Source organism: Macaca thibetana, chromosome 16, assembly GCF_024542745.1.
Source record: "Macaca thibetana thibetana isolate TM-01 chromosome 16, ASM2454274v1, whole genome shotgun sequence".
Lineage (NCBI taxonomy): Eukaryota > Metazoa > Chordata > Mammalia > Primates > Cercopithecidae > Macaca > Macaca thibetana.
The window spans coordinates 53,868,835-53,896,230 of NC_065593.1; the positions used below are offsets into that span (position 1 = coordinate 53,868,835).

Sequence of the window (27,396 nt, forward strand, 5' to 3'; positions counted from 1 at the left end):
ATTCCTAACCTCGAGTTATCCTTCTGCCTCAACCTCACAAAGTGCTGGGAAATAGGTGTGAGTCACCATGCCACCTATATTAGTTTTGTGATCTAAAAATAAAGGAGTTAGACAAGTCTGTAAGGTTCACTTCACAATTCTAAAGTTTGAAGAGTGGAACATATTTCAGTACAAAATATCTGGGGGAATTACGCAGATAGTGGCCAGTCTTGTGATATTATAATAAGCCAACAATCAAATGCCTTCTTAAACTTACTTTTGTTTTTCCATAGCTACACTGAAAATTTTACTATTCCAGGACCACTCTATTACCCCAAAAAACTTTCCAGTCTCATTTAAACTTTCCACTGTAACTCCTCCATTTCATCTTTTTTTTTTTTTTATTTTCTTAAAGACTGAGTCTCACTCTGTCACCCAGGCTGAAGAACAGTGTCACAATCTTGGCTCACTGCAAACTCCGCCTCCCAGGTTTAAGTGACTCTCCTGCCTCAGCCTCCTGAGTAGCTGGGATTACAGGCATGCATCACCATGTCCAGCTAATTTTGTGTTTTAGTAGAGACAAGGTTTCACCATGTTGGCCAAGCTGGTCTCGAACTCCTGACCTCAACTGATCTGCCCATCTTGGCCTCCCAAAGTGTTGGGATTACAGGTGTGATCCACCGCGCCTGACCTCCATTTCATGTTTAATAATTTTTTTTTTTTTTTTGAGACAAAGTCTCACTCTGTTGCCCAAGCTGGAGTACAGTGGCACACTCTCGGCTCACTGCAACCTCTGCCTCCGGGGTTTAAGCAATTCTCCTGCCTCAGCCTCCTGAGTAGCTGGGACTACAGGCAATTGCCACCATGCCTGGCTAATTTTTGTATTTTTAGTAGAGACGGGGTTTCACTATATTGGCCAGGCTGGTCTTGAATTTCTGACTTCGTGATCTGCCTGCCTCAGCCTCCCAAAGTGCTGGGATTACAGGTGTGAGCCACCGCGCCCAGCCAATAAACTTCTTTCTATATTTTTCTAGGCAATCCCTAAAAAAAGACTGGGCTGCAAATCTTAGCTCTCTAATGAGAGATAATATCTAAACACTTGTGTGACTTTTGGCAACCAGAGCCTGAGCCTCCACACCCTCCCCTGCAAAATGAAAATATTATCACCACCATTTTTTTTTCCCCCCAAACAGGTTCTAGCTCTATGGCTCCGGCTGGAGGTTAGAGTTCAGTCACACAATCATAGCTCACTTGCAGCCTCAAACTCCTGAGCTCAAGCAATCCTCCTGCCTTAACCCCCCAAGGAGCTAGGACTACAGGCATAAGCCATCACACCACATCCAACCCTATTGCCCTTTTTAGGACTGGCATACAGACCAAAAGAGACAACATATGGAAGATATTTTGTAAACTTTAAATCACTACACAAAATGCTCAAGGATTCAGAAAATAGAGAAATTAGTCTTCCTTTTATTTCCAAATTTGACATTTTGGGAGTGTTTGTGAGACAGGGTCTCACTCACTCTGTTGCCCCGGTTGGAGTACAGTGGCGTGATCGCAGCTCACTGCAACTTCAGTCTCCCGAGTTCAAGCGATTCTCCTGTCTCAGCCTCCTGAGTAGCTGGGATTACAGGCGCCCACCACCACGCCCGGCTAATTTAAATTTGGCATTTTTGAAAGTAAATATCTTAAAATGAAAGATACTCTAAAACAGAATCTGTGATAATTTCCAAATGTTTTACATACAATTTGATGAAAATGAAACAACCCCATTTACAGATGGAGAAAATTATTATCTATGATCAATAATCAAAGTATTACAGGCTGGGTATGGTGGCTCACGCCTATAATCCCAGCACTTTGGGAGGCTGAGGCAGGATGATAGCTTGAGCCCTGGAGTTCCAGACCAATCTAGGCAACTTAGGGAGACCCTTGTCTCTACAAAGAAAAATTTTTTAATTGGCCAGGCATGGTGGCAAATGCCTATATTCCCAGCTACACAGGATGCTGAGGTGGGAGGATCACGTGAGCCAAAAAAAAAAAGAAGAAAAAGAAAGAAACCACTATCACTATATACCCTTTTGCCCACTTAAGAAGCTTTCTGGACACTCCATTCTCTTGCCTAAGTATCCTACTAACCCAATGTCATTTTAATAAGGCAAACTAACCTAGGTCCAAAAGTCTATAAATAATAAGGTGGGAAACAATGTAAATCAGGTTAAGGCTAAGACTGTTTTAAAAACAAAACAAAACAAAAAAAACAAAAAAACCAAGCACTATACTACTTCAGTATAACCAATACATTTTGGATAAATTAAAAGGTAATTTATAATGAAGGTAATTTTCTTAGAAGTCTCTTATTCATATGGTCCAAAAGAACATTTTTCTAGCCCTGGTCCATTCTATTTGCATTAAAAAAACAAGGCAAGGGGATATTTAAAATACCATTTCCTGGGCCAGGCATGGTGGCTCACGCCTGTAATCCCAGCACTTTGGGAGGCTGAGGCGGATGGATGACCTGAGGTCAGGAGTTTGAGACCAGCCTGGCCAACATGGTGAAACCCTGTCTCTACCAAAAAATACAAAAATTAGCCAGGCGTGGTGGCACATGCTTGTAATCCCAGCTACTCGGGAGGCTGAGGCAGGAGAATCGCTTGAACCCGGGAGGTGGAGGTTGCAGTGAGCGGAGATCGCACCATTGCACTCCAGCCTGGGCAACAAGAGCGAAACTCTGTCTCCAAAAAATAAATAAATAAAATATCATTTCCTGAACCCTACCTCAGACCTGCTGATATACGCTGGTCAGAATCGACATTAAATTTTTTTGTTTGTTTGTTTTCTTTTTCAGTAGAGACAAACTCTTGCTATGTGGCCCAGGCTGGTCTTAACTCTGAATTCAAGCGATCCTCCCACCTCAGTCTCCCAAAGTGCTGGGGTTACAGGCATAAGCCCCTGCACCCAGCCTCAGAATCTACTTTTTTTTTTTCCTGAGACGGAGTTTTGCTCTTGTTGCCCAGGCTAGACTGCAATGGCACGATCTTGGCTCACTGCAACCTCCGCCTCCCAGGTTCAAGCAATTCTCCTGCCTCAGCTTCCCAAGTAGCTGGGATTACAGGCATGCACCACCACGCCCGGCTAATTTTGTATTTTTAGTAGAGACGAGGTTTCTCCATGTTGAGGCTGGTCTGGAACTCCTGACCTCAGGTGATCTGCCCGCCTCGGCCTCCCAAAGTGCTGGGATTACAGGTGTGAGCCACCGTGCCCGGCCTGAATCTACATTTTTAACAAGAACCCAAGGTGATTCTGCTGAAAGCCATAAGACTAATAATGGAAAAAGCACTGGGGTAGAAGTTAGAAGACTTGTGACGTAAAGGTAGCTCCTATCCTTAGCAGTTTCACCTCAGATAAACATTTAAGTTTCTCAGTCTTTTAAGTGGCATTATGTCTCATTCTATACACTGGAGAGAAAAATGAGAAATATATAGGTATATAAAACATATATGCCATATTTAATTCCTGACACCCCCAAATCTTGTAAAAATATGGCTATGTGGAGGGTATAGCAAGGTCACAGTGATTACTAGTTGCAGAGCTAGAATTGAACCCAGGTGAAATTTCAGATGAACTCACAAAGTAGTAACCTGCGGTTCAAATACAGCCTGGTATATGTTTTGTTTAATTTCATTATTTTAGACTTCAAGCCAACATTTATCAATTAGAACATTTCACAGAAAAGAAATCTGAATTTCTGGCTTCTTTTAACAATTTCAGAAGATCCGGCAACACTGAGATTATAATCTTAGGTGGCAACAATCAGCTTCTCTGAACACAGCAAAACTCAAACCACTTGCTATTGTCTCACACTCAATTTCAACTACGTATGCTATCATCAGGCCCCAACTCCTACTTCAGGTTTACATTCTTTGCTCCCTGCTTTTGAACCAAATGGGAATTACAAGAAAACCAAATGGGAGTTCTAGCTACTGGTTTGGGAAGATTTAGTGAGAAAGGAAAAACTGGATTTAAAACTAATAAACTATATTTGAAAAGATACTATACTACATGAAAAGATATTACACTTTGTTTTCTTTTCCAAGTGTTTAAGTGCCATTGCTTTAAATTTTGGTGGTAAATTTTAAATGAACTTTTGAAATATTTTAATAAAATATTTATTATAAAACACTTTTTACTTTATGTTCTTATCATTTTCAGATTTCATTCCACTTTAAAATACCAATGCTTCCCGTGGAAGAATAAAGAGATTCCACTAACTCACAGACACCTGTACTCCATGTATCCATCAGATGCACAGACAGAAAATAGTTGCTTGCTTTATTCTCACAATCTGAGACTTTTCACATTATTTTTAAAATTTTGAAATTATAAGTTAAATTGCTCAATTCCCTATTAAGCCTCCACTGTACCTTTAACTTCACAATTACAACAGTCATTATACTGTATTAAATTTGTTACATTATTTGTTTCCCTATTAGAAATAAAGCTCTGGAGGGCATTCCAGAGAGGTATTCACTCTTACTTAGTACAGATCTGGCACATTCTTTTTCTTTCTTTTTCTTTCTTTTCTGGAGACAATGTCTCGCTCTGTCGCCCAGGCAGCTCACTGTAACCTCCGCCTCCTGAGTTCAAGCTATTCTCATGCCTCAGTCTTCCAAGTAGCTGGGATTACAGGTGTGCGCCAACATGCCTGGCTAATTTTTATATATTTTGGTAGAGAGGGTTTCGCCTTGTTGGCCAGGCTGGTCTTGAACTGGCCTCAAGTGATCCACCTGCCTCGGCCTCCCAAAGAGCTGGGATTACAGTTGTGAGCCACCACACCCAACCCGGATCTGGCACATTTTAAGCATTCAATAAACATATGCAGAATACAAAACAAGAAAAGCAACAATAGAGAATACATAAATGCACAGTAATTACTATCCTTTAGGAATTTACAGTCTACTGAATTAGGTAGGAGACACATCAACAAAAATTATACAAGATTGAATATTTAAAATGCCACAAGAGAGAAACAGAAAGTACAAGAAATCAGGGAGGAAATTATAGTATGAGACATAAGTTAGAGTATTTTCTTTTTCCCTGGACACCAATTTCCATTCCTAAATATCTGGCAAAAGTTCTTACCACTCAACTTTAGCCTTAAGTTTCTAGTGAATTTATACTCATCATGAAGAATATATATGACCACTTCAAGTGCCCTATGAGAATATATCACATTCAGAATTATCTCTACTTTTTCTGGCCTGAATAACTGCTGTATATTTCAATTCAGTGGCACTGGTATTTCTCACCACCATCATATCTCTCCAGGACAGACAAATAAGCTAGCACCTACAGTTTAGGTACATTACAGCATATTGGTTAAAAGCATAGGTTTTGGCACCATGATTCTACCACTTATTTGCTAGAATATCTTGGGCGCGGTAGCTCATGCCTGTAATCCCAGCACTTTGGGAGGCCAAGGCAGGCAGATTGCCCAAGGTCAGGAGTTCGAGACCAGTTTGGCCAACACAGTGAAACCCCATCTCTAATACAAATACAGAAAAATTAGCTGGGTATGGTGGTGTGCACCTATAATCTCAGCTATTTGGGAGGCTGAGGCAGGGGAATTGCTTGAACCAGTGAGGTAGAGGTTGCAGTGAGTCAAGATTGCACCACTGCACTCCAGCCTGGGTGACAGAGCAACACTGCATCTCAAAAAAAAAAAAAAAAAAAAAAAAAAAAAAAAAAGACCTTGGGCAAAGTATTGCTCAGAATGTCAATTTTCTTACCTGTAAAATGGGAATATCCACCTCGAAGAGGACTGAAGTTAGAAAATCCATACCTAAGCACTCAGTAAACAATAAATGATGGCTATTATAAAGGATTAACACTAAATCTAGTGAACTGCGGCTTGTTAGTCAAACATATGCATAAACTGACTATATATTGTCTTCATGGTTGACTTGTTTTATCAGCCTTCATAGTTATACCTTCCTTTCAATTTCCACTGCTATTACTCTTTCAAGTCCTTACCTATACTCATACCCAGACAACTTTCTAAATGGTTTTCCATCTCCATCCTCAGACATACTTTGACCAGACTATTATTTCATTTCCACCACCAATGCCTGGCGGGGGTAATGAAAAGAGATTTAGCTGGCAAATCAAAGAATTTGGGTTTGGGTTTCAGCCCTATCATTAAAACATTTTGGAATCCTAAAAATAAATTTCTCAACTGTATAGTGCGTTTTAACTTATCTTTGTTTTTTTTTTTTTTTTTTTTGAGATAGGGTCTCACTTTGTCACTCAGGCTGGAGTGCAGTGGCATGATCTCAGCTCACTGCAGCCTTGACCTTCTGGGCTCAAGTGATCCTCCCACCTCAGTCCTCCAGGTAGCTGGACTACAGGCGCATGCCATCACATCCAGTTAATTTGTTTTTTTGTATTTTAAGTAAAGATGGGGTTTTGCCATGTTGCCCAGGCTGGTCCTGAACTCCTGAGCTCAAGCATCCACCCACATTGGCCTCCCAAAGTGCAAGGATTACAGGCGTGAGCCAACACACCCGGCCTTCAGTATCTCTTCTTGCTATAAGTCTATACCTCTGTTCTGATCAAAGTGCCTTTGGCTTACAAAATACAATTCCAGATTGGAGGAGCACTAAAGCCTTCCACATTCAGTGTGGCATGACCTTTGGAGGCAGAAGAACTGAGATCTGAATCCTGATTCTATAGTTTACTGGTTGCTCATCCTTGGGCAACATATTAGACTTCTCTAAGACTCAGTTTCTTCCACAAAATGGGAACAACAGTAATTCTCTCAGGGGCTTATTGTAAGATTTAAATGAGATATTATTAAGTGCTTAGCGTATATGATGAGATTTATATGCTAAGCATATGAGATTTGTGCCTATACTAATATTTCCCATTTCTCCCTTCTAGTTATAGGGGGGTGTGTGTGTGTGTGTGTGTGTTTTGAGACATGCTCTCACTCTGTCATCCAGGCTGGAGTACACTGGCAATGACATGGCTCCCTGCAGCCTCAACTTCATGGCCTCAAGTGTTTCCCCCACCTAAACTGTCAAGTAGCTGGGACTAAGGGTGCACATCACCATGCCACGTTAATTTTTTTTTTCTTGGTAGAGACGGGGTCTCACTATGTTGCCCAGGCTGGTCTCAAACTTCTGAGTTCAAGAGATGTTTCCACTTCGGCCTCCCAAAGTGTTGGGGATTACAGGCCATTGTGCCCAGCCTAGTTTGATTGAGCCTAGATTGAGCCATCGTGCCCAGCCTAGTTACAGTTTTTAAACTGTTCTTGGAGACCTAGAACTCTGCTTCAATCAAAACAACTGGTGGGTTCCCCCACTTTTCATATACTGAAGTTTAACATTAAAAAAAAGATTGAGGTGGTTTCTTCTGTTAAAAAATGCATAAAATCCACTACACCATGGACACAATCTGCTCCACTAGCCATGCCTACTCTTTGTCAACTGCAATTACTTTGTATACATCAGTATCTCCTGTCTTTGGTAATATCTATCCCTCCCTCCTCAGGACTTCTTAGTGAGGTCACCCCTAGTTATTATTCTTTTGAACCCTTATAGTATTTTATTATTATTTAGAGAAAAGGTCTTGCTCTGTTGCCCAGGTTGGAGTCTGGATGTTTTGCACTGTCTCATTTAATGAAATAGATATCAGTATGCTCATTTTATTTATTTATTTATTTATTTATTTATTTATTTGAGATGGAGTTTCATTCTTGTTGCCCTGGCTGTAGTATAATTGTGCGATCTTGGCTCACCGCAACCTCTGCCTATGTTCCCCAGGCTAGTCTTGAACTCCTGGCCTCAAGCAATCCTCCTGCTTTGGTCTCCCACAGTGCTGGGGCTGCAGGGGTGAGCCACCACGTCCGGTCCTTTCCTTTTCTGTTTTATCCCTAAAACCTAACCTCTTACTGTAGACTGCCAATTCTGACGAATCTTGTTTATTATCTGGGCCTCTTCTCTATGTTTACTCCATTAAAAAGGTCAAAGGCTTGGCCGGGCGCGGTGGCTCAAGCCTGTAATCCCAGCACTTTGGGAGGCCAAGACGGGTGGATCACGAGGTCAGGAGATCGAGACTACCGTGGCTAACACGGTGAAACCCCATCTCTACTAAAAAATACAAAAAACTAGCCGGGCGAGGTGGCGGGCGCCTGTAGTCCCAGCTACTCGGAAGGCTGAGGCAGGAGAATGGCGTAAACCCGGGAGGCGGAGCTTGCAGTGAGCCGAGATCTGGCCACTGCACTCCAGCCTGGGCGACAGAGCGAGACTCCGTCTCAGAAAAAAAAAAAAAAAAAAAAAAAAAAAAAGGTCAAAGGCTCTACTGAAGGGGTGGCCTGTCCCTCCACACCTGTGGGCGTTTCTCGTTAGGTGGAACGAGAGACTTGAGAAAAGAAATGAGACACAGAGACAAAGTATAGAGAAAGAAAACGTGGGCCCAGGGCGACCGGCGCTCAGCATACAGAGGACCCACGCCAACACTGGTTTCTGAGTTCCCTTAGTATTTATTGATAATTATCTTTACCATCTTAGAAAAAAGGAAGTGGCAGGATAATAGGATCATCGTAGGGAGAAGGTTAGCAGTAAGACATATGAATAAAGATCTCTGTGACATGAGTAAGTTTAAGGAAAAGTGCTGTGCCTTGATATGCATATGCAAACATCTTCATAAACCTTTTTAGTGCATAAAGAGCAGCATTGCTAGCAAGTCCCACCTTTCGCCCTAAGGCGGTTTTTCTCCTTTCTCAGTAAACAGAACATACAATCGGGTTTTACACCGAGATGTTCCATTGCCCAGGGACTGGCAGGAGACAAATGATTTTCTCTATCTCAACTGCCAACAACCACCAAGAGGCCTTCTTTCCTCTTGTACTGGTCCTCCTCAGCACAGACCCTTCACGGGTGTCAGGCTGGGGGACGATGAGGTCTTCCCAACCCACGAGGCCATATGCCATATTTCAGACTATCACATGGGGAGAAACCTTGGACAATACCTAGCTTTCCTAGGCAGAGGTCCCTGCAACCTTTGGCAGTGTACGCGTCCCTGGGTACTTGAGATTAAGAGAATAGTGATGACTTTTAACCAGCAAGCTGCCTTCAGGCACTTGTTTAACAAAGCACACCCTGCACAGCCCAAAACCTTGAGTCACCACAGCACATGTCTCTTGCAAGGACAAGGTTGGGGGTAGGGTCACAAATTAACAGCATCTCAAATACAGAACAAAATGGAGTCTCTTATGTCTACTTCTTTCTATATAGACACAGTAACAGTCTGATCTTTCTTTCTTTTCCCCACATCTAGAGGCTCTATATTTTATTTTATTAAATGTGGACCGTGAATAACTAAAATTATGGTTGCCTTTGGCAACTGTATAAAGACTCCAGGACCCATTTAATGATCAGGAAACAGAGATTATAGCTACATGCTTCTTCAAATACACCAGCTCTGTTTATAACTAAGCTTTCTGACAATCCATACCTTGATTTGTGATTTGGGGGAGCTACATGTTTGCTACCCCCCCACCAACCTATTCCTATTTTCAGTATCAGCTTTTCCTAAGAAGGGAAAAGGTATAAATATTGATTTCAAAGTCAGGCTTATAGTTGAATGGCAGACACTTAGTAGCTGTATCATCTTTCCAAAACTTTCAATTTACAAAATGAGTGGCTGGGTGTGGTGGCTCACGCCTGTAATCCCAGCACTGCAGGAGGCCGTGGCGGGCAGATCACCTGAGTTCGGGAGTTCGAGACCAGCCTGACCAACAAGGAGAAACCCCGTCTTTACTAAAAATACAAAATTAGCTAGGCGTGGTGGCTCATGCCTGTAATCCCAGCTACTTGGGAGGCTGACGCAGGAGAATTGCTTGAACTAGGAGGCAGAGGTTGCGGTGAGCTGAGATCGCGCCATTGCACTACAGCTTAGGCAACAAGAGTGAAACTCCATCTCAAAAAAATAAAAAATAAAAATAATAAAATAAAATAAAATAAAATGAGCATACTAGTATCTATTTCATTAAATGAGATGGTGCAAAACATCCGGACTCTAGATCAATATTTGGCACATAATAAATATTAAGCATTATTACCTTTTTTTATAGAGGAAAACACGAATTGAAAAGGGAAAGTAAGATAGAAAGACAACTTAGCTTCTGTAAAGACTATTCAGAAAAATGTGTCTATGTCACTATAATATTAATGAAAATATTTTCTCAAAAAATGATTTTTCTTGACGGAGTTTCGCTCTTGTCACCCAGGCTGGAGTGCAATGGCATGAACTCAGCTCACTGCAACCTCTGCCTCCCAGGTTCAAGCAATCCTCCTGCCTCAGCCTCCCGAGTAGCTGGGATTACAGGTACCCACCACCACGTCCCGCTAATTTTGTATTTTTAGGAGAGGTGGGGTTTCGCCATGTTAGCCAGGCTGGTCTCGAACTCCTGGACTTAGGTGATCCACCTGCCTCAGCCTCCCAAAGTGCTGGGATTACATGTGTGAGCCACCACGCCCAGATAAAAAATGATTTTTCTTAAGAAATTAGTAAAATATTTATAGTGATTGAGACAGGTCTTGCTTATTTATTTATAGAGACAGGTCTACTTATGTTTCCCAGGCTGGAGTGCAGGAAGTGCAGTGGCACATCACAGCTCACTATAACCTCCAACACTAGGGCTCAAGCAATTCTCTTGCCTCAGCCTCCCAAGTAGCTAGCTACTACCCAAGTAGCTAGGCGTGTGTCATCAGACCTGGTTAATTTTTCTATTTCTGTTAAGACAAGATTTTTTTATGTTGTCTAGGTTGATCTTGAATTCCTGGCCTCAAGCTACCCTCCTGCCTCAGCCTCCCAAAGTGCTGGGATTACAGGCATGAGCCACCACACCAGGACAGAAGTCAGTACAATATTAATTCATATTCTAATTTAACAATAAAGCCTAAATTGTAACATTACATGTTTCTATTATATTCTATTGAATTTAAATCTAGTTTTCTGCCTGTAATCCTAGCATTTTGCAAGGCCAAGGTGGGAAGACTGCATGAGGCCAGGAGATTGAGACCAGCCTGTACAATACAGAAAGACCTCATTTCCAATGGGGGGGGGGGGGAAGTATAATTTTTCTTTAGTCATAAAATGTAGTCTAAACATAGTTGCGATTTATGTAATGCAGGCCTTGCCCTACACTGTATTCACCATTTATTTCCTCACTGAAATAAGACTGGCAAGGAGGTATACATAAATAAAACCAAAGAAATACCCGCAACTCTACTCTGTTTTCATTCTGCCTTCTTTAGGTCTTTTCTCAAACAACTACATTTTTTTAATAGTAATACAAGTATATAAAAAAAATTTTTTTTTTTTTGAGACAGCGTCTCGCTTTGTTGCCCAGGCTGGAGTGCAGTGGCACAGTCTTGGCTTACTACAGCCTCTACCTGCTGGGTTCAAGGGATTATCCCGTCTCAGCCTCCTGAGTAGCTGGGATTACAGGCACGCGCCACCACACCCAGCTAATTTTCGTATTTTTAGTAGAGAAGGGGTTTCACCATGTTGGCCAGGCTGGTCTTGAACTCCTGACCTCAGGTGATCTGCCCGCCTCGGCCTTCCAGTGCTGGGATTACAGGTGTCAGCCACTGCAACCAGCCCAAATTTTTAAAATATGGTAAAATGCAACTCAGTTTCCCTTCAGAGAGTCTATCTTTACAAAAATTTTTATCTTCATGGTCAAGTAAATACAAACATAAACATACAGGCACACTCCTGTATACCCACAGAATACACCACTTTAATATTTCACAATAAAATGCCTCAGTTTTACTATACAACCTACAGAGAATGTTCATCTCTCTCAGCATATGTTTTGGCTAATGATTTTACAAAGTAAAATTTGTACATTTATTTATTTCAATCCCAAAACTTAAAACAATGTTCTTAAAATGATGTGTGAGATGTCTGGAGATATATTCCAAATAAAACAAGCAAAACTTTGAAAAAGCTGCTTCAGTATCAACAAAAGGAATGTACATGTTATTATACAGGAAGCAACTGTGTGTTAACAATCATATTAATTATTTAGTAACCAGGAAGAAATGCTTAAGAATTTTATATCCTAAAAATTTAATTAATTGCATGAAAAGGCCAGGCATGGTGGATCATACCTATAATCCCAGCACTATGGGAATCCAAGGTGGGAAGATCACATGAGCCCAGGAGTTCAAGACCAGCCTGGGCAACATAGTGTGATCTGGTCTCTACAAGAAATTTCTTAAAAATTAGGTGTGGGCTGGGCGCAGGGGCTCATGCCTGTAATCCCAGCACCTTGGGAGGTCGAGGTGGGCGGATCACGAGGTCAGGAGATGGAGACCATCCTGGCTAACATGCTGAAACCCTGTCTCTACTAAACAAAAAAAATACAAAAAATTAGCCGGACGTGGTGGCAGGTGCCTGAAGTCCCAGCTACTCGAGAGGCTGAGGCAGGAGAATGGCGTGAACCCAGGAGGTGGACCTTGCAGTGAGCCGAGATTGCGCCACTGCACTGGGTGATAGAGCAAGACTCTGTCCCTGCCCCCCCAAAAAAAAAAATTTGGCATGGTGGCATGTTCCTGTAGTCTCCAGTACCCATGGGTCTAAGGCAGGAGGATCACTTGAGTCCAGGAGACCAAGGCTGTAGTGAGCTATGATTATACCACTGTACTCCAGCCTGGACAACAAAGCAAGACCCTTGTCTTAAAAAAAAAAAAAAGCTGGATTTACTGGATTCAAGAATACATCCATTTTAATTTTTAAGTAATCCAAGTTGTTCCCTGTAATGGTTTTCACTAGTTGATATTCTCATGGCTATGATGTAATGAACTCATGGCTATTTTCCCATAATCTTACCAGGCTAACTTTGGTCTTTCTCAAACTGATAAATACCTGAAGGAAAGTTGTTCTTTGCCTATCATGAGATATTACAGATATTTTCCCCAGTCTGTTTGTTGACTTTGTTTATGATGAAATATAGCCAAACTTATCCTTTCCTTTTTTGAGACAGGCTTGCTCTGCTGCCCAGGCTGGAGTTCAGTGGCATGATCACAGCTCACTGCAACTTCGAACTCCTGGAGTCAAGGGATCCTCCCACCTCAGCCTTTCAAATAGCTAGAAATACAGATGCATGCCACCATGTCCAGCTAATCTATTTTTTAAATTTTTTGTAGAAACGGGGTCTTGTTGTTGCCCAAGCTGGTCTTGAACCCTTGGCCTCAAGTGATCTTCCCACCTTCGCTTCCCAAAGTCCTGGGATTACAGGTGTTTAAGTCACTGTGCCTGGCCTTTTCCTTTTCTTAATGGCTTCTAAGTTTTGGGTTATGCTTAGAAAAGGTTTTCTAATTCAAATATTATTTTAAGATAATAATTCTACCATTGTTCATCCTAGTAACTTTATGATTTCATTTTTTACATTTAAACCTCTCATTCACCTGAAATTTACGTGGAGTAAGGAACAACAAATGGGCATCCGACTTTTAAAATTCTGGGTTGTTATTCAGTTGTCCCAATGCCACGACTGAGTCACTGAGGCTGTTTCTAGATGTTAGATTTTTCAGAAGTTAGACTCAGCAGTAGAAATGACTAGTGAGCTCAGAATTAGTGAACCAGACACCAAAATTAGGGATTTAGGGGCTCTAAAACATCTCTAACATCAAAAGCACAGATCCTGAAGTCCACATATAAAGTATCTTATAAAGCATATAGAAAGCATATTAACTATTACTGTTGTTAACCTTGGAAGCCCTAAGGATGCTTATCTCTAATTCAGTTAAAATAACTATGTACTATACAATAGGTGTTAATAATAAGCATATATGACATTTTTATAGTCTGTATAATGTGAGTTCACTTACTTTGTTTTCATAACTACTCTTTAAGAAGACAGGCAGAGATTTTAACTTATATTTATTGCTGAGGAAAGTAATTCAGAAATGGTACCTTGTCCCTTTACTCATAGGAAATGGCAGTGACAAACTCAAACCCAGATCTTGTATTTCCAAATATTAACAAACTGCCATTACACCCTGCACCAAGTACTTTTACACAAAAATTAGTGAGACTCCCTACTCACAAGGAGGTTGAAATAATTTTTTAATTAAATATTCAGACTGATCACATACTTAATTTAAATATGAAAGGAATACACAAAAGTTGAAAACATCATCCTTGGCTTCAAGGAAACTTCAAAGGTCTACAGCAGTTAAAAAAAAGCAAGGCTTGCTGGGCGCGGTGGCTCATGCCTGTAATCCCAGCATTTTGGGAGGCCGAGATGGGCGGATCACAAGGTCAGGAGATTGAGACCATCCTGGCTAACATGGTGAAACCCCGTCTCTACTAAAAATACAAAAAATTAGCTAGCCGGGCGTGGTGGCAGGCGCCTGTAGTCTCAGCTACTCAGGAGGCTGAGGCAGGAGAATGGCGTGAACCCAGGAGGCGGAACTTGCAGTGAGCCGAGATCGTGCCATTGCACTCCAGACTGGGGGACAGAGCAGGACTCCGTCTCAAAAAAAAAAACAAACAAAAAAAACCCCGAACAAACAAAAAACAAGACTTTAGGGACTGGGAAATAAACCTGAAAGTCAGGAACCATGTCTTATCTACTCTCTCCATGTCTTATGGTATTTACTGCTGCTATAACTAGAATGTAGTGTTAGGTCAGTAAATATGCGTTGGTTGTCTCAATGTACTCATCGAAACTTCCAGACAGGGTGAGATAGGAAATAATATCAGACCCCATTCATTTTTCTTAGGAGCTAAACTTTTGTCTGTCACCAAAGAATCAGCCAAATCATCAAATAGCACTTACACAATGTAACAAAGAAAGTTTAGGCACCATTTCTGGGCTACACCTACTGACTAAATGTATTTCACAGAAAAATAAAAATTTTGAACTACATTCCATTTCAAAGCTGACAAAAGGTTACAAAACAACTTCCAGAACTGAATCCAGTCTAAATGCTACAAAATACAACTGTCATTCACTCTTGCTTTATTCTGAATTAAACACATCCTCTGTTTCTCTAACAAATAATTGTTCATAATATTTCTCATCAGTAGTGCTTTTTTTGTGTTGTTTCCTTCAGTTATCTTGTCAACATTATCTTTTCTTCAAGTCTTTTATTTTTAAATACTAACAAGTATCTGCCATATATAATAACTTTTTAAAAATTTTCTGAAATATTTTAACAAATACTAAGGGAGAATGAAACGTGAATAAGAAAATATGAGTACAAAAATAAACTCAGTTTACAAAGTACAGCCACAGACAACTTCATTCCAGAGTCTGCAGGCCCTATTCTCCAATCTATTCAGTGACAAGGCATCAGCACTGGAGCCCCAAGAACTGCAACTTTTGTTGGCAAAAGCCTTGAATGGGTCAAAATAATTTTTAAACCTTTGACAAAAAAGCCCAAAAGGACCAGGTTTAAAATTTTAGTGGATGGTTGTATGTGACATATGTTGAGTTCTAAACTCAAATAAAAAGGAAAGTTGACAATGAACTAGTCAATGTGAAAAACTTACAAAAGCATAAGCCGAGAAATTACATGCGATTCCTAGTCTATAAAATACCAAGGAGGCATTACTGTTTACGCTAGAGTGACAGGGCTTTCTTGAGTGGTTATTTATATCAACGGTTTAGTATGGTCAAAGAAATCTGTCATAAATTGCCTCAATACACAATAAATGCGGATATATTCTAGGTTAAATTATGTGGGTACTACAGAAAGAGATATGTGAGAGAAACCAGCACAATGCCTGCATGTACACTGTTGAATCTGACACTAGGAAAAAAACAGCCAGTTATGAAACAAACTCAATTCTTAATGTTGGAAATAGAATAAGGCTCCATTCTTTTTGGAGAATAAAGATACTAATCATTTAAAACAGATGGACTTCGCACCAGCAATGTGGATATACTTAACATACACAACTGTACACTTAAAAATGATTAAGGTGCTAAATTTTTTGTTATATGTTTTGGAAAGGGTGAGTTTTATTTATTTTTTTTAAACAGAGGGTCTTGCTCTGTCACCTAGGCTGGAGTGCAATGGCCCAAACATAGCTCACTGCATCCTTCAACTCCTGGGCTCAAGTAACCCTCCTGCCTCAGCCTCCTTAATAGCTGGGACTATAGGTGTGTGCCACCAAGCCCAGGAAATTAAAAAAATATATTTTTGTAGAGATGGGGGTCTTGCTATATTGCCCAGGCTGGTCTCAACTCCCGGCCTTAGGTAATCCTTCTGCCTCAGCTTCCCAAAGTGCTGGGATTTCAGGTGCTAGCCACTGCACCCGGCTATGTTATCTGTTTTTTAACAATTAAAAAGAAAAAAGCCCTTCACATGAGCTTTAAATTTCCCTTGAATTTTTTTTTTTTTTTTTTTTTTTTTTTTTAAAGACAAAGTCTGGCTCTGTCGCCCAGGCTGGAGGGCAGTGGCGCGATCTCGGCTCACTGCAACCTCCGCCTCCCAGGTTCATATCATTCTCCTGCCTCAGCCTCCCGAGTAGCTGGGACTACAGGTGCCCGCCACCACACCCGGCTAATTTTTTGTATTTTTAGTAGAAACGGGGTTTCACCATGTTCGCTGGGATGGTCTCGATCTCCTGACCTTGTGATCCACCCGCCTCGGCCTCCCAAAGTGCTGGGATTACAGGCGTGAGCCACCCACGCCCGGCCTAAATTTCCTTTGAATTTTTAAATGAATAGATTTATGAGTTATTGAGTACTTCCTATATATACCTGTTACCATGGAGATGGAGGTAAAATATGGATAAAACCTAATTCCTCTTTTCAAGAAGCTCAAAGTTCAAAGGGAATCAAAATTCTAAACTGTTCTTTTTTTTTTTTTTTGGTGAGACAGTCTCACTCCGTCACCCAGGCTGGAGTGTAGTGGTGCAATCAAGGGTCACTGCAGCCTCAACCTTCCGGGCTCAGGTAATCCTCCTACCTCAAAACTCCTGAGTAACTGACACCACAGGCGTGGACTACCAAGCCCAACTAATTTTTGAGGGGTGTGGTATAGGTGGAGATAGAGATGGGGTCTATGTTGCCTAGGCTGGTCTCAAACTCCTGGGCTCAGGCAATCCTCCTGCCTCAGCCTCCCAAAGTGCTGAGATTACAGGCATAAGCCGCAACACCCTGCCTAAAATCTCCTTAAAAACAAAAATTGAAAATAACTTTGGATCACCCAAAGTAGGTGAGTAGCCATTTACCTATCCTTTCTTAAACACTCATCTATCTCTTCCCCCTCCTTTCTCTCTGCAGGTTCTAGTTGTACATTAAAGTCTCTGATGCTTAACATGAAAAATTCTGGGATTCAAACAGATTTGCTAGCCACTATGAAACAGCCCCACCTTGTGTGCCTGAACAAAGAGAATAACAATCAACAATGTTCCTGGGTGTCCTCGAATAGAAGAGGTATTTCATATTGGAGAGAAAAGCAAATCTAGTCTTCTGATCTTCTTCTAAAGCAATCACCTCCATTCAAGTCAACCCAACACTTAAAACTATGCAAACCACTGGGACAAATTCTATCAAAAAGTCATCTCTATCTCAGTCCTGATTATCTTCTCTCTTCTAGGCTCTTATAAAATATGTGGTCTATCCCATATGAATTGCTCTTAATCAGAGTATTCTTTGTATTGTTTGCAAAGCGTTCTTGTGCCACTGGAAGGAAAACAAGTTTAAAGGTAATTAAATCTATTTCCCCGAAAGAATAGGTTAATGCTTAGTAGTATTTCATTAAAACATATTTATTGAGCATCTCCCATGTGTCACCAATGAATAGAATTTGTAGAAGTAGAATTTTAAAATTAAAGGTTTTAATAACTGAAACATCCTGGCTGGGCACGGTGGCTCAAGCCTGTAATCCCAGCACTTTGGGAGGCCAAGGTGGGTGGATCACGAGGTCAGGAGATCAAGACCATCCTGACTAACACGGTGAAACCCGTCTCTATAAAACTACAAAAAATTAGCCAGGCATGGTGGCAGGAGCCCGGGAGGCTGAGGCAGGAGGATGGCGTGAACCTGGGAGGCGGAGCTGGCAATGAGCCGAGATCACACCACTGTACTCTAGCCTGGGCGACAGAGCGAGACTCTGTCTCAAAAAAATAAATAAATAAATAACTGAAACATCCCATTTCAAGCCCTGTCCTCTTGGTTTCCCTTTTTAATTAATTAATTTTTTCTTTTAAAAAAATCAAGACAGGGTCTCGCTATCTCACCCAGGCTGGTCTTGAACACCTGGCCTCAAACAATCCTCCTGCCTCAACCTCCCAAACTGCTGGGATTACAGACATGAGCCACTACACCTGTCCTTGTGTTCCTCTCAACACACTTGAATTGATCAGACTCTGGCATTCAAATTGTGAAAATTCATTTCCAAAATCAAAGAACTAGTCAACAGTAGCACACTTCTCCCCAAAGATGCCTATTATACAATAAGCTCCCACATGATCAGATGTAGAGGCACAATGATTCCCATAATTTCTTTTTTTTTTTCTTTTTTTTGAGACAGAGTCTCACTCTGTCGCCCAGGCTGGAGTGCAGTGGCGTGATCTTGGCTCACTGCAACCTCTGCCTTCCAGGTTCAAGCAATTCTCTGCCTCAGCCTCCTGAGCTGAGACTACAGGCATGTGCCACCACACCTGGCTAATTTTTGTATTTTTAGTAGAGACAGGGTTTCACCATGTTGGCCAGGCTGCTCTTGAACTCCTGACCTCGTGATCCACCCGCCTCAGCCTCCCAAAGTGCTGGGATTACAGGCATGAGCCACCACGCCCAGCCAATTCCCGTAATTTCTGAGGTAGCATTCACATCACATCTGCAAAGAACAAACAGTAGCTCTTGAATCTAAGAGAGCTAAAAAGTGAATGCAGGTGGTTGGTTTTCAACTAGGGAGAACTCAGAAGCTGAAATATTAGTATCTTGTTTTTAAACCAAATGACTGGTATAAACAGAGTAACAAACGCAACGGAAACTTTAAGCCATACATTTTCCAGACTTTGATAGGAACCTGAGAAATAACCTCTCTGCTCAGAGAGCCCTCAAAAACCTCTGCTTTCATTTTATGTTTCTTGGAGGTTAATTTTTCTTTTCTACCACTACATAAATTTCTTATTGCAGAGCAAAAGAGCCAGGGCAATCACAAGCTTCAGGGAGAATTTAAAACGATAAAAATTAAATTCTGCTACTGAATGATTCTCTTTATAATACTGAACCCACAATACATTACTAAATAGCACAAAGAAAGCATACTCTGATATTTTGCATTCCTTTTACTCCACCCACCCATCACCTCCACCAAAAAAAAAAAAAAAATTTAAAAAAGGCTGAGCCACACACAGTATGTTTGACTTGAAAGTTTCGATGACACAGCAGCTTACTTTTGCAAATTACTGGCAAATATACAGGCTTAACAGTGACTTAAAATACAGTTATAGGACAAATAGACTATTCTAAGGGTTGAAAAAGGCAGGGGGGAGAAACCCAAGCACTTTTTTAAAAACACAACAAATATATTCAGGTACAAGATCTGCATCAGAAATGGTTTTCTTTCTTTTTCTTTGATAAATGTAAACACTTACCCTGAAGAGATTTTCCCAATCCCTGGCCCAGCTTCCACCCATGTTTCTGGAGTAAGCGGTGTCCAATATTATCCTGACAGACAGAACAGAGAGACAAACCAAAAATATTCCAATAATATATTCTTCCCTTCCTAGAGACATTTAAACAGATGATGAGCAAGAGATACTTCTACATATATGCATGCAAAAAGGTGCTAATAATAGGGTAAATGTGCCCAATAAGAGGGACATTAATGTAAAAAGAAAAGCTGGCTAGTATTTTTTATGGGAAGAACATACGGGGTAAGGGTCCTTTCTGATGGTGTGCTGGGCAACTTTTGTATATAACATTTTAAAATGGAGAAAAAGGGGAAAGGGAAAAGGGGAAGAATACATTTATGAAGTTTTAAAATAACATTAAAAAGCATAAAATCAAGGTACTTATACAGTCATATCCACCACCTAAACAGCACCACTTTAAGATTTTTTTTTTTTTAAAGAAAATCTACATTGTGTTTAGTTGTTTTGTTTATGTGTCAGGCTTTCATGATACAAAGTAAGTTGTAAGTGTAAGACTGCCCCACCACTAGAAATGAAAAAACAATCAGAGCAAAATCCAGGCTAGACTTGATTGGTTTAAAAAAAATAATAATAATAATATATATAATATAAATATTTAACTAGCATGCAGCCAATATTAAACTGAAAAAACAGTGAGGTTAGTAAAACAAGAAATTAAGTTGATTAAACAGAAAAATAAAATGAGCTCAAGCACAGACTGAGTGATGCATTTCAACATGTAGTCTAACAAAAATGCTAAGATGTTAGAATGAAACAGGCCTAGCAATAAGTTAACAGTAAAGAACCATTAGTGCATGTAGGGGGGAGAAACCAACATACATAATGTCTCATCTTCCCAGGAGCACATTCGAAAAGGTATTTCAATATACACTGCATGAAAAAAATGCTAGAAACAACAATTAAATGTCAGCTTTCGTTTAAGAGGTCAAGGTATTGGAAACATCTGCAGCCCTTTGTCCAATTCTTTGCTTTTTACAGTTATTGTGAAGTACCAAGACAAGGCTAAAAATAAGCACTAACTGTATATCAGAAAAAATGATGCTATTCATCCAATGGACAACACTGAAAAATTCTAAACACAAAGTATTCTATATGTATTAAAATGTAATTTATAGTATAAATCCACAAAAGATTAAAAGTCGCAATAAAAGTAATGTTAGCAGAAAACAAAGGTAAATCATTTGAAAATCTCATTATTTCCTGAAATCAATTTATAAAGCTGACTAAACTACAAATTTCTGCATTAAAACCAAATATTGCACATTAAACTGTTTGTCTGACATCTCCATATTCAATGATAAAGTGCTCTTTGAACTCAAGAGGAAAGAAAAACATTTTTTTACTGTTACCTTCTTTAACTAGAAGTTAGAAGATTAAGCCTCCCATATGCTCTGTTTGTTTAAGGACAATTTCCTTCTATAAGTTTATGACAGCATGCAACCTGGAAAACTGGGCTAAGCAGCTAATTATTTCATTGATGGGGAAAAATCAGGATACTTTTTTTTTTTAATACAGCGTCTTGCTCTGCGGCCCAGGCTGGTGTGCACTGGTGCAATTACAGCTAACTGCAGCCTTGACCTCCTGGGCTCAGGCAGTCCTCCCACCTCAGCCTCATGAGTAGCTGGAACTATGTGTGTACATCACTATGCCTGGATAATTTTTTAATTTTTTGTAGAGATGAGATTTCGCTATGTTGCCCAGGATGATCTAGAACTCCTGGGCTCAAGCAATCCTCCCTCTTCAGCCTCTCAAAGTACTGGGATTACAGGCATGAATCCAAGATATTTTTTTAAAAGCAAAACCTGGAGGCAAATTATAATGAAAAATTTGTTTCTAAAACAAAACATATTGTTTCAAATATACATATAAAATCATTATGGTGCACAAAAGTTTGCTGCAAGTTATTTTTGCTCCATACCATCTGAAAGAATTAGAAACACTACTGATCCCAAGCACTGACTTCCACATTACTACACATCACAAAATCTTAATATAACACTACTGCTGCTGCGGCTTCTTCCCTTCCCCGCTCCAAACTGAACTCCTAGGAAAAGCATTCCCTTACCCAGTGCTCAGTGTCTAACTATTTATAACTTTATTACCCCCTAAAAAAGAAAAGATTAAAAGTCTCAATATAAGTAATGTTAGCAGAAAACAAAAAGGTAAACAGGCCCTTATTTTACTACTATGAAAGCAAACTTACCTGTGTAGAAAATCCTTATTTCATATCGTAATTCCTACAACTGAATAATTCTAGAAAGGACAAGGATAGCAGAATGACTCTAAGAATATATGGTTTATTAAATAATTGTTTAATCTCTTAAAAGACTCATAACTATATTCGACACCAAGATTTAGGCATTAAACAATGCTGACAAAAATTGTTGCTCCCCCCCCACTTTGTTGTTGTTGTTGTTTTTAAAGAAAACTCAATCTTTGGCTAAGTGGAGATGAGACATTATGCTGATTGTGTTATATTATGAATGCACTAAAATAAACAGACAGATGAAGCAGTATGCTATTTCCAAAAGCAGTGCAAGTGGAGTGAAAGCATTTCCATACGAACCTGGCTTTAAAAACTGGGCTGTCAAAAGAACAGTTAAATGTAACACAAAGTAAGAAACTGTCCAATCACTAATGGTCGTTTTTTTTTTTTTTTTGTCTTGTTTTCAATTCACTGCTTGCAAGTAATGTATTTATTAAAGAGTGAAAGCATAAGTAAATTCACGAGTCAAGACCAGCTGAGAGATTCAAGAGCAGCGTGTTGTGACTGACAACAGTGAAAGGAAAAGCAAATGTTAAAGGGAGAGGGAGAAAAAAAAGAAAAAATTAAGGTTATACACATTAGCACCACTTTTACAAAACCACTCAAGAGGATGGCTGTCACCTTCTCAGAAAAAAAATCATTGATAGAAAATGTAGTGGCATTTCTCTTCTAAAACTTTAGTTTAAAACTGTTCTTTAATTAAATCTACTTTCTCAGGGACTATAATAAAATATTTAACATGCCACTCTAAGTCCTTCCAGTCATAACAAAGACAACAGACACAATGGACACATCTCCCAGAATCTCCTCTCCTCACCAACCTCCTAGGGTAAATGAATGACCAACACAGAAAAACTGGACCTTTCCTATCATTTCAAACTACCTGCTCTTGGAGGAAAAAAGGTAGTTCTGTGACTCTGCAGGAAGGGCTAGTATTCAGTATGGTCTCCCTTCCTACCAATAAAAGAAAAAAAAAGGTTTTATAAACACTCATCAAAAATCCAATAGGCTTAAGGTTTTATAAACATTCATCAAAAATCCAATAGGCTTAAGGATGATGGCTAACACAAGGAGGCACACCAAAATAATTTATAACAAAGTAAAACAAACCAGACTTGTCTATCTCTGAAATGATCAAAACTTTCTCTGTGAAAGAACAAGAAACTCAATAACCTGTCTGCGGGAAACAAGCAATCTATTATTTCTGTTTACAACTGTAATTTTTGCCAATTATTTCAGGATTTTTTTTTTTTTTAGACGGAGTCTCACTCTGTAGCAGGCTGCAGTGCAGTGGTGCAATCTCAGTTCACTACAATCTCCACCTCCTGAGTAGCGGGGACTATAGAAGCATGCCACCATACCCGGTCAATTTTTTTTTTTTGTATTTTTAGTAGAGACAGGGTTTCACCACGTTGGCCAGGCTGGTCTCAAACTCCTGACCTCAAGTGATCCGCCTGCCTTGGCCTCCCAAAGTGTTGGGATTACAAGCATAAGCCACCACGACTGGCCCACGGACGCTATTTATAACATCAAGTTGGCACAAGTAGCTTACAGCTCAAACAGGTAATCTAGACAGAACAAGGGCAATGAACACTAAATTTCTTTGTTCCTTTTTTTTTTTTTTTTTTTTGAGACGGGATCTCACTCTGTCACCCAGGCTAGGGTGCAGTAGCACAGTCACAGCTCACCGCATCCTTGACCTGCAAGGCTCTCAAGTGGTCCTCCCACCTCGGTCTCCCAAAGTGCTGAGATTACAGGTGTGAGCCACCATGCCCGGCCAATTTATTTCCAAAGTAGTAATTATTTTTAAAAATAATTTTTAAAAAAGTAACTCTTTACTTACTTTCAGTTACTATAATAATGACTAAAAATCTTTCAGTTTTTGTTTTTTAAATATATAATTTGGGGTTTAATTATAATCTCATAGAACCAAAAATAAATTACAGAAAATTTTTTCATTTTAAAACCTCTGGTTAACAACTAAGATGCATGATAGAGGCAGGCTGCTTTTACTTTTTTTTTCTTCTAAAGTCAACTTGATACAATTTAAATGTACATGGAAGAATTCCAAAGAAATCCTAACTTTAATAAATAAGGCAAAGCTTATTTATTACGCAGAAAAGCTGGTTTTCTACATAATTCAGAGTTCTCACAAACCACCTATTTGTTTTCTCTCTCTGCTCAAGACCCCAAAATGGTGGCTGTGTGGCCTGTTCTTTGGTTGGAAATGAAGTTCTTCTAATTCTGGTTAAACCATGGAGCTATGCTGAAAACTCAAACTTTTTCACCTAGATTACCTTAGTTGGCCTTTTTTTCTCCCCCTATTTCTACACATAAATATATCATTAAAATGCTACATTTTTATCATTTGTTCTTCTTTAATAAACATGTGAGAAAAGGGATGTAATTTTTAAGTGGGAAGATCTTTGAAAATGAGAAATCTGTATTATAAACTACCAATATGCTGAAAACACAATACCAGCAATTTAAAAATACTTATTAACTGTTTCAGCCATTCCTCAACATTTTTATTAATTAAATACCAAGTAGAAACTTTCTGCTCCATGAAGCTGTATGCCACCACAGTAACAATGATCATTTTGGCAACAGCACCACCAATACACATGTATGATGGGAGCCTGCCAAAACACAGGAAAAAATTTACTTAATTGTATGAAGCTGGCTGTAAGTTTTTACAGTAGGAAACAGCCTATTACGTCTCAAGAGAAAACCATGCTGTAGGTATGCCCATGACTGGATGAATACTAATTCTATACTGAATTTTGTTTTAGTTGCAGCCACATTCAATTTACATCATTTAGCCCATTTTCAACAGTGACAAAACAGTAAGTCTCTTGAGTGGATTGTAAGCTTTGCTGATTGTGTATTAAAGACTATAAGCAAGAACCAAGGCTACTAGGTGAACCCATGCAAACAAGTTGTAAAAATTCCCAAAACAAAAACTCTAGAGCTCACTACAGATGACACAATGAAGACTAAAGAGAAAAGCCACATAGTAATGCTACACCATTCAGCTCCAAGAAGCACATTATTTCTAGTGCAGTCCATATATGGTCACTGCTAAATGTCAAATCAGCAGTCTTATAGAGTTACAGTTTGGAACTAGTGGAGTCCACAGATCTAGACAGATATGCAACATGACAAAACCCAATTATACATATACTTCCAAATCCTTAAGATGCACAAACTAAACATCAGCAACTGGAGTTTGAAGCTTACACTAATTTTTAAACCTGTCAGGTAGAGCAAGGGCCGACTAATGGCTGATGGGTAGTTGCATTTCCAACCACAACAATAACAACATGTTTTAAGTCTATGATGCAGGCATTTTGCCTTCTATATAGCTTAAAGTCATTCTCCCATCTGAACCCTCATCTTCTTTTTTTTTTGAGATCGAGTCTCGCCCAGGCTGGAGTGCGGGGGCACAATCTCGGGTTAAAGAGATTCTCCTGCCTCAGTCTCCCAAGTAGCTGGGACTACAGGCGTGTGCCACCAAACTCGGCTAAGTTTTGTATTTTTAGTAGAGATGGGGTTTCACCGTGTTAGCCAGAATAGTCTCGATCTCCTGACCTTGTGATCCACCCGCCTCAGCGTCCCAAAGTGCTGGGATTATAGGCGTGAGCCACCATGCCTGGTGCATTTTTTTTTTTTTTTTTGGGACGGAGTCTCGCTCTGTCACCCAGGCTAGAGTACAGTGGCGTGATCTTGGCTCACTGCAACCTCTGCCTTCCAGGTTCAAGCGATTCTCCTGCCTCAGCCTCCTGAGTAGTTGGGATTACAAGTGTGTGCCACCATGCCTGGCTCTTTTTTTATTTTTAGTAGAGACAGGGTTTCACCATGTTGGTCAGGCTGTTCTCGAACTCCTGACCTCATGATCTGCCCGCCTCAGCATCCCAAAGTGCTGGGATTACAGGGGTGAGCCCCTGCGTCCGGCCCGATTCCTCATCTTCTAACTATGATAAAGGTCATAAAGGACCATATATCCTAAATAACACCAACTAATTCTGCTGTGATTGAATCCTAGACGGAGCTATGGCTTTAGATCAAGCTTTGTTTTGTAAAAATTTTGTCTTTAAGTAAGTGGAGGTTATAATTATAACATTTGAGACCTAAATATCTCATAAAGCAATAACAACTTTTAAAATTCAAATTCAAAGTTTTTCGTAATAGAGATAAAATGTTAACACTTTCCAACTTGTTTTTAATAGAGATAATCAAGTTGTTCAGTAATTCTTCCATAATTTTCTTAAAAAGATGTTTTATTCTTGAGGAAAAATTTCACTGAAAGATATCTGGTTGGTTGAAGTAAATAAGGAAAATAAAACTTTTCCAAAAATATTATTAAATGCTTTACGAATGCTGGATTTTGACGTATTTTCAACATTTACCTATTAAAATTGAAATACCAATATCTCACTAACAAATCTGGGTTTCAGAAATTCACTAAAAGCATAATACATTATTGCATCTTCATGTCTCATTTCCCATCTTGCTGGTTTGCATCAAATCTAGCCTACTACAAAATAAAAAGACCTTAATCCTATACTCACAATAACCCTTCACACAGGCATATTCTTGGCACAAACCTGTGCAGAGACTTCCACGGTTACCAGCTGCTGCAGATTACCTTTAGTTAAAAAAAAATGACTAGACCTTTAGCTCCTGCAATGATCTGTAGACTCCCAAAGCTGCATATTTCCAGCCACTTTTGAGTTGCATGCTGTAGCAAAACAGTCAGCACCTCTCAATAGATATTGCTGCAGAGAAAGATTTTAATTCAGCACTCTTTCTGTGTTAGAAGCAACACTATTTCCCCCTAAAAACAAAACAGCTTAATATAGCCAGCCAGCCATATAATTAAATATTTACTTATTATTTGGTGGGCATTCCTTAGGTGATAAGGGACTTCTTTTGTTTGGTGGGAGGGAGGGAACACTACCTACTTTGATGCCAATCACTGTAGGAGTTTCTCTTAAAACTTAAAATTTTCTGTGACCAAAAAAAATGTCAAAAAAATGTTAAAAAAAAAAAAAAGAACACTTAAAATTTTACTTCCAACTGATCAGGCAACAGAAATAAGATCCCTCTTATCTTGTGTGTCATACCTTTTTTTTCTTATTTTTTCTTACATCTTTATTTATTCTCCCAGATCCTATGTCCTATGTCTATCTAATACAATGTAGGCCATGAAGTTCTCTCCTACAACCTAAACTATCACATCACAAATAATGCATATATTTATCTTTCAGAAGTAAATTTTCATTGAAAGTGTCATTACTAACATACATTTCTGAACATGCATTTATTTATTTAAAAAAATTAAATATCCAGCCTGAGCATTATATACTATTTGCTATTTTAAGTGGAGAAGGTAGCACTATTTAATAAATAAGGCATATATCAATTCTACTCCTACTGAATGAGATTATTCAACA

At 39.6% G+C, this 27,396-nt stretch overlaps 2 protein-coding genes across 11 annotated transcripts in view; both read right to left on the bottom strand.

Moving 5' to 3' along the window:
- Positions 1 to 27,396, bottom strand: part of FAM171A2 (family with sequence similarity 171 member A2) — a 410,010-nt gene that overhangs the window by 90,902 nt on the left and 291,712 nt on the right. The gene's annotated exons all lie outside the window — the stretch shown is intronic.
- GPATCH8 (G-patch domain containing 8) overlaps positions 1 to 27,396 on the bottom strand; it is a 105,899-nt gene that overhangs the window by 49,941 nt on the left and 28,562 nt on the right. For 7 of the 10 annotated variants that reach the window (XM_050763048.1, XM_050763047.1, XM_050763044.1 and 4 more), the window contains 2 exons: positions 22,241 to 22,258; positions 19,615 to 19,687 (listed from right to left, as the gene is read on the bottom strand). Coding sequence is in view for 2 of the 10 variants with exons in the window: in XM_050763040.1 (XP_050618997.1) it covers positions 19,615 to 19,687 (73 nt within the window). In the remaining 8 variants the exon portion in view is untranslated. The remainder of the gene's footprint in view (positions 1 to 19,614; positions 19,688 to 22,240; positions 22,259 to 27,396) is intronic. The other 3 variants (XM_050763040.1, XM_050763041.1, XM_050763049.1) reach the window with 1 other exon arrangement.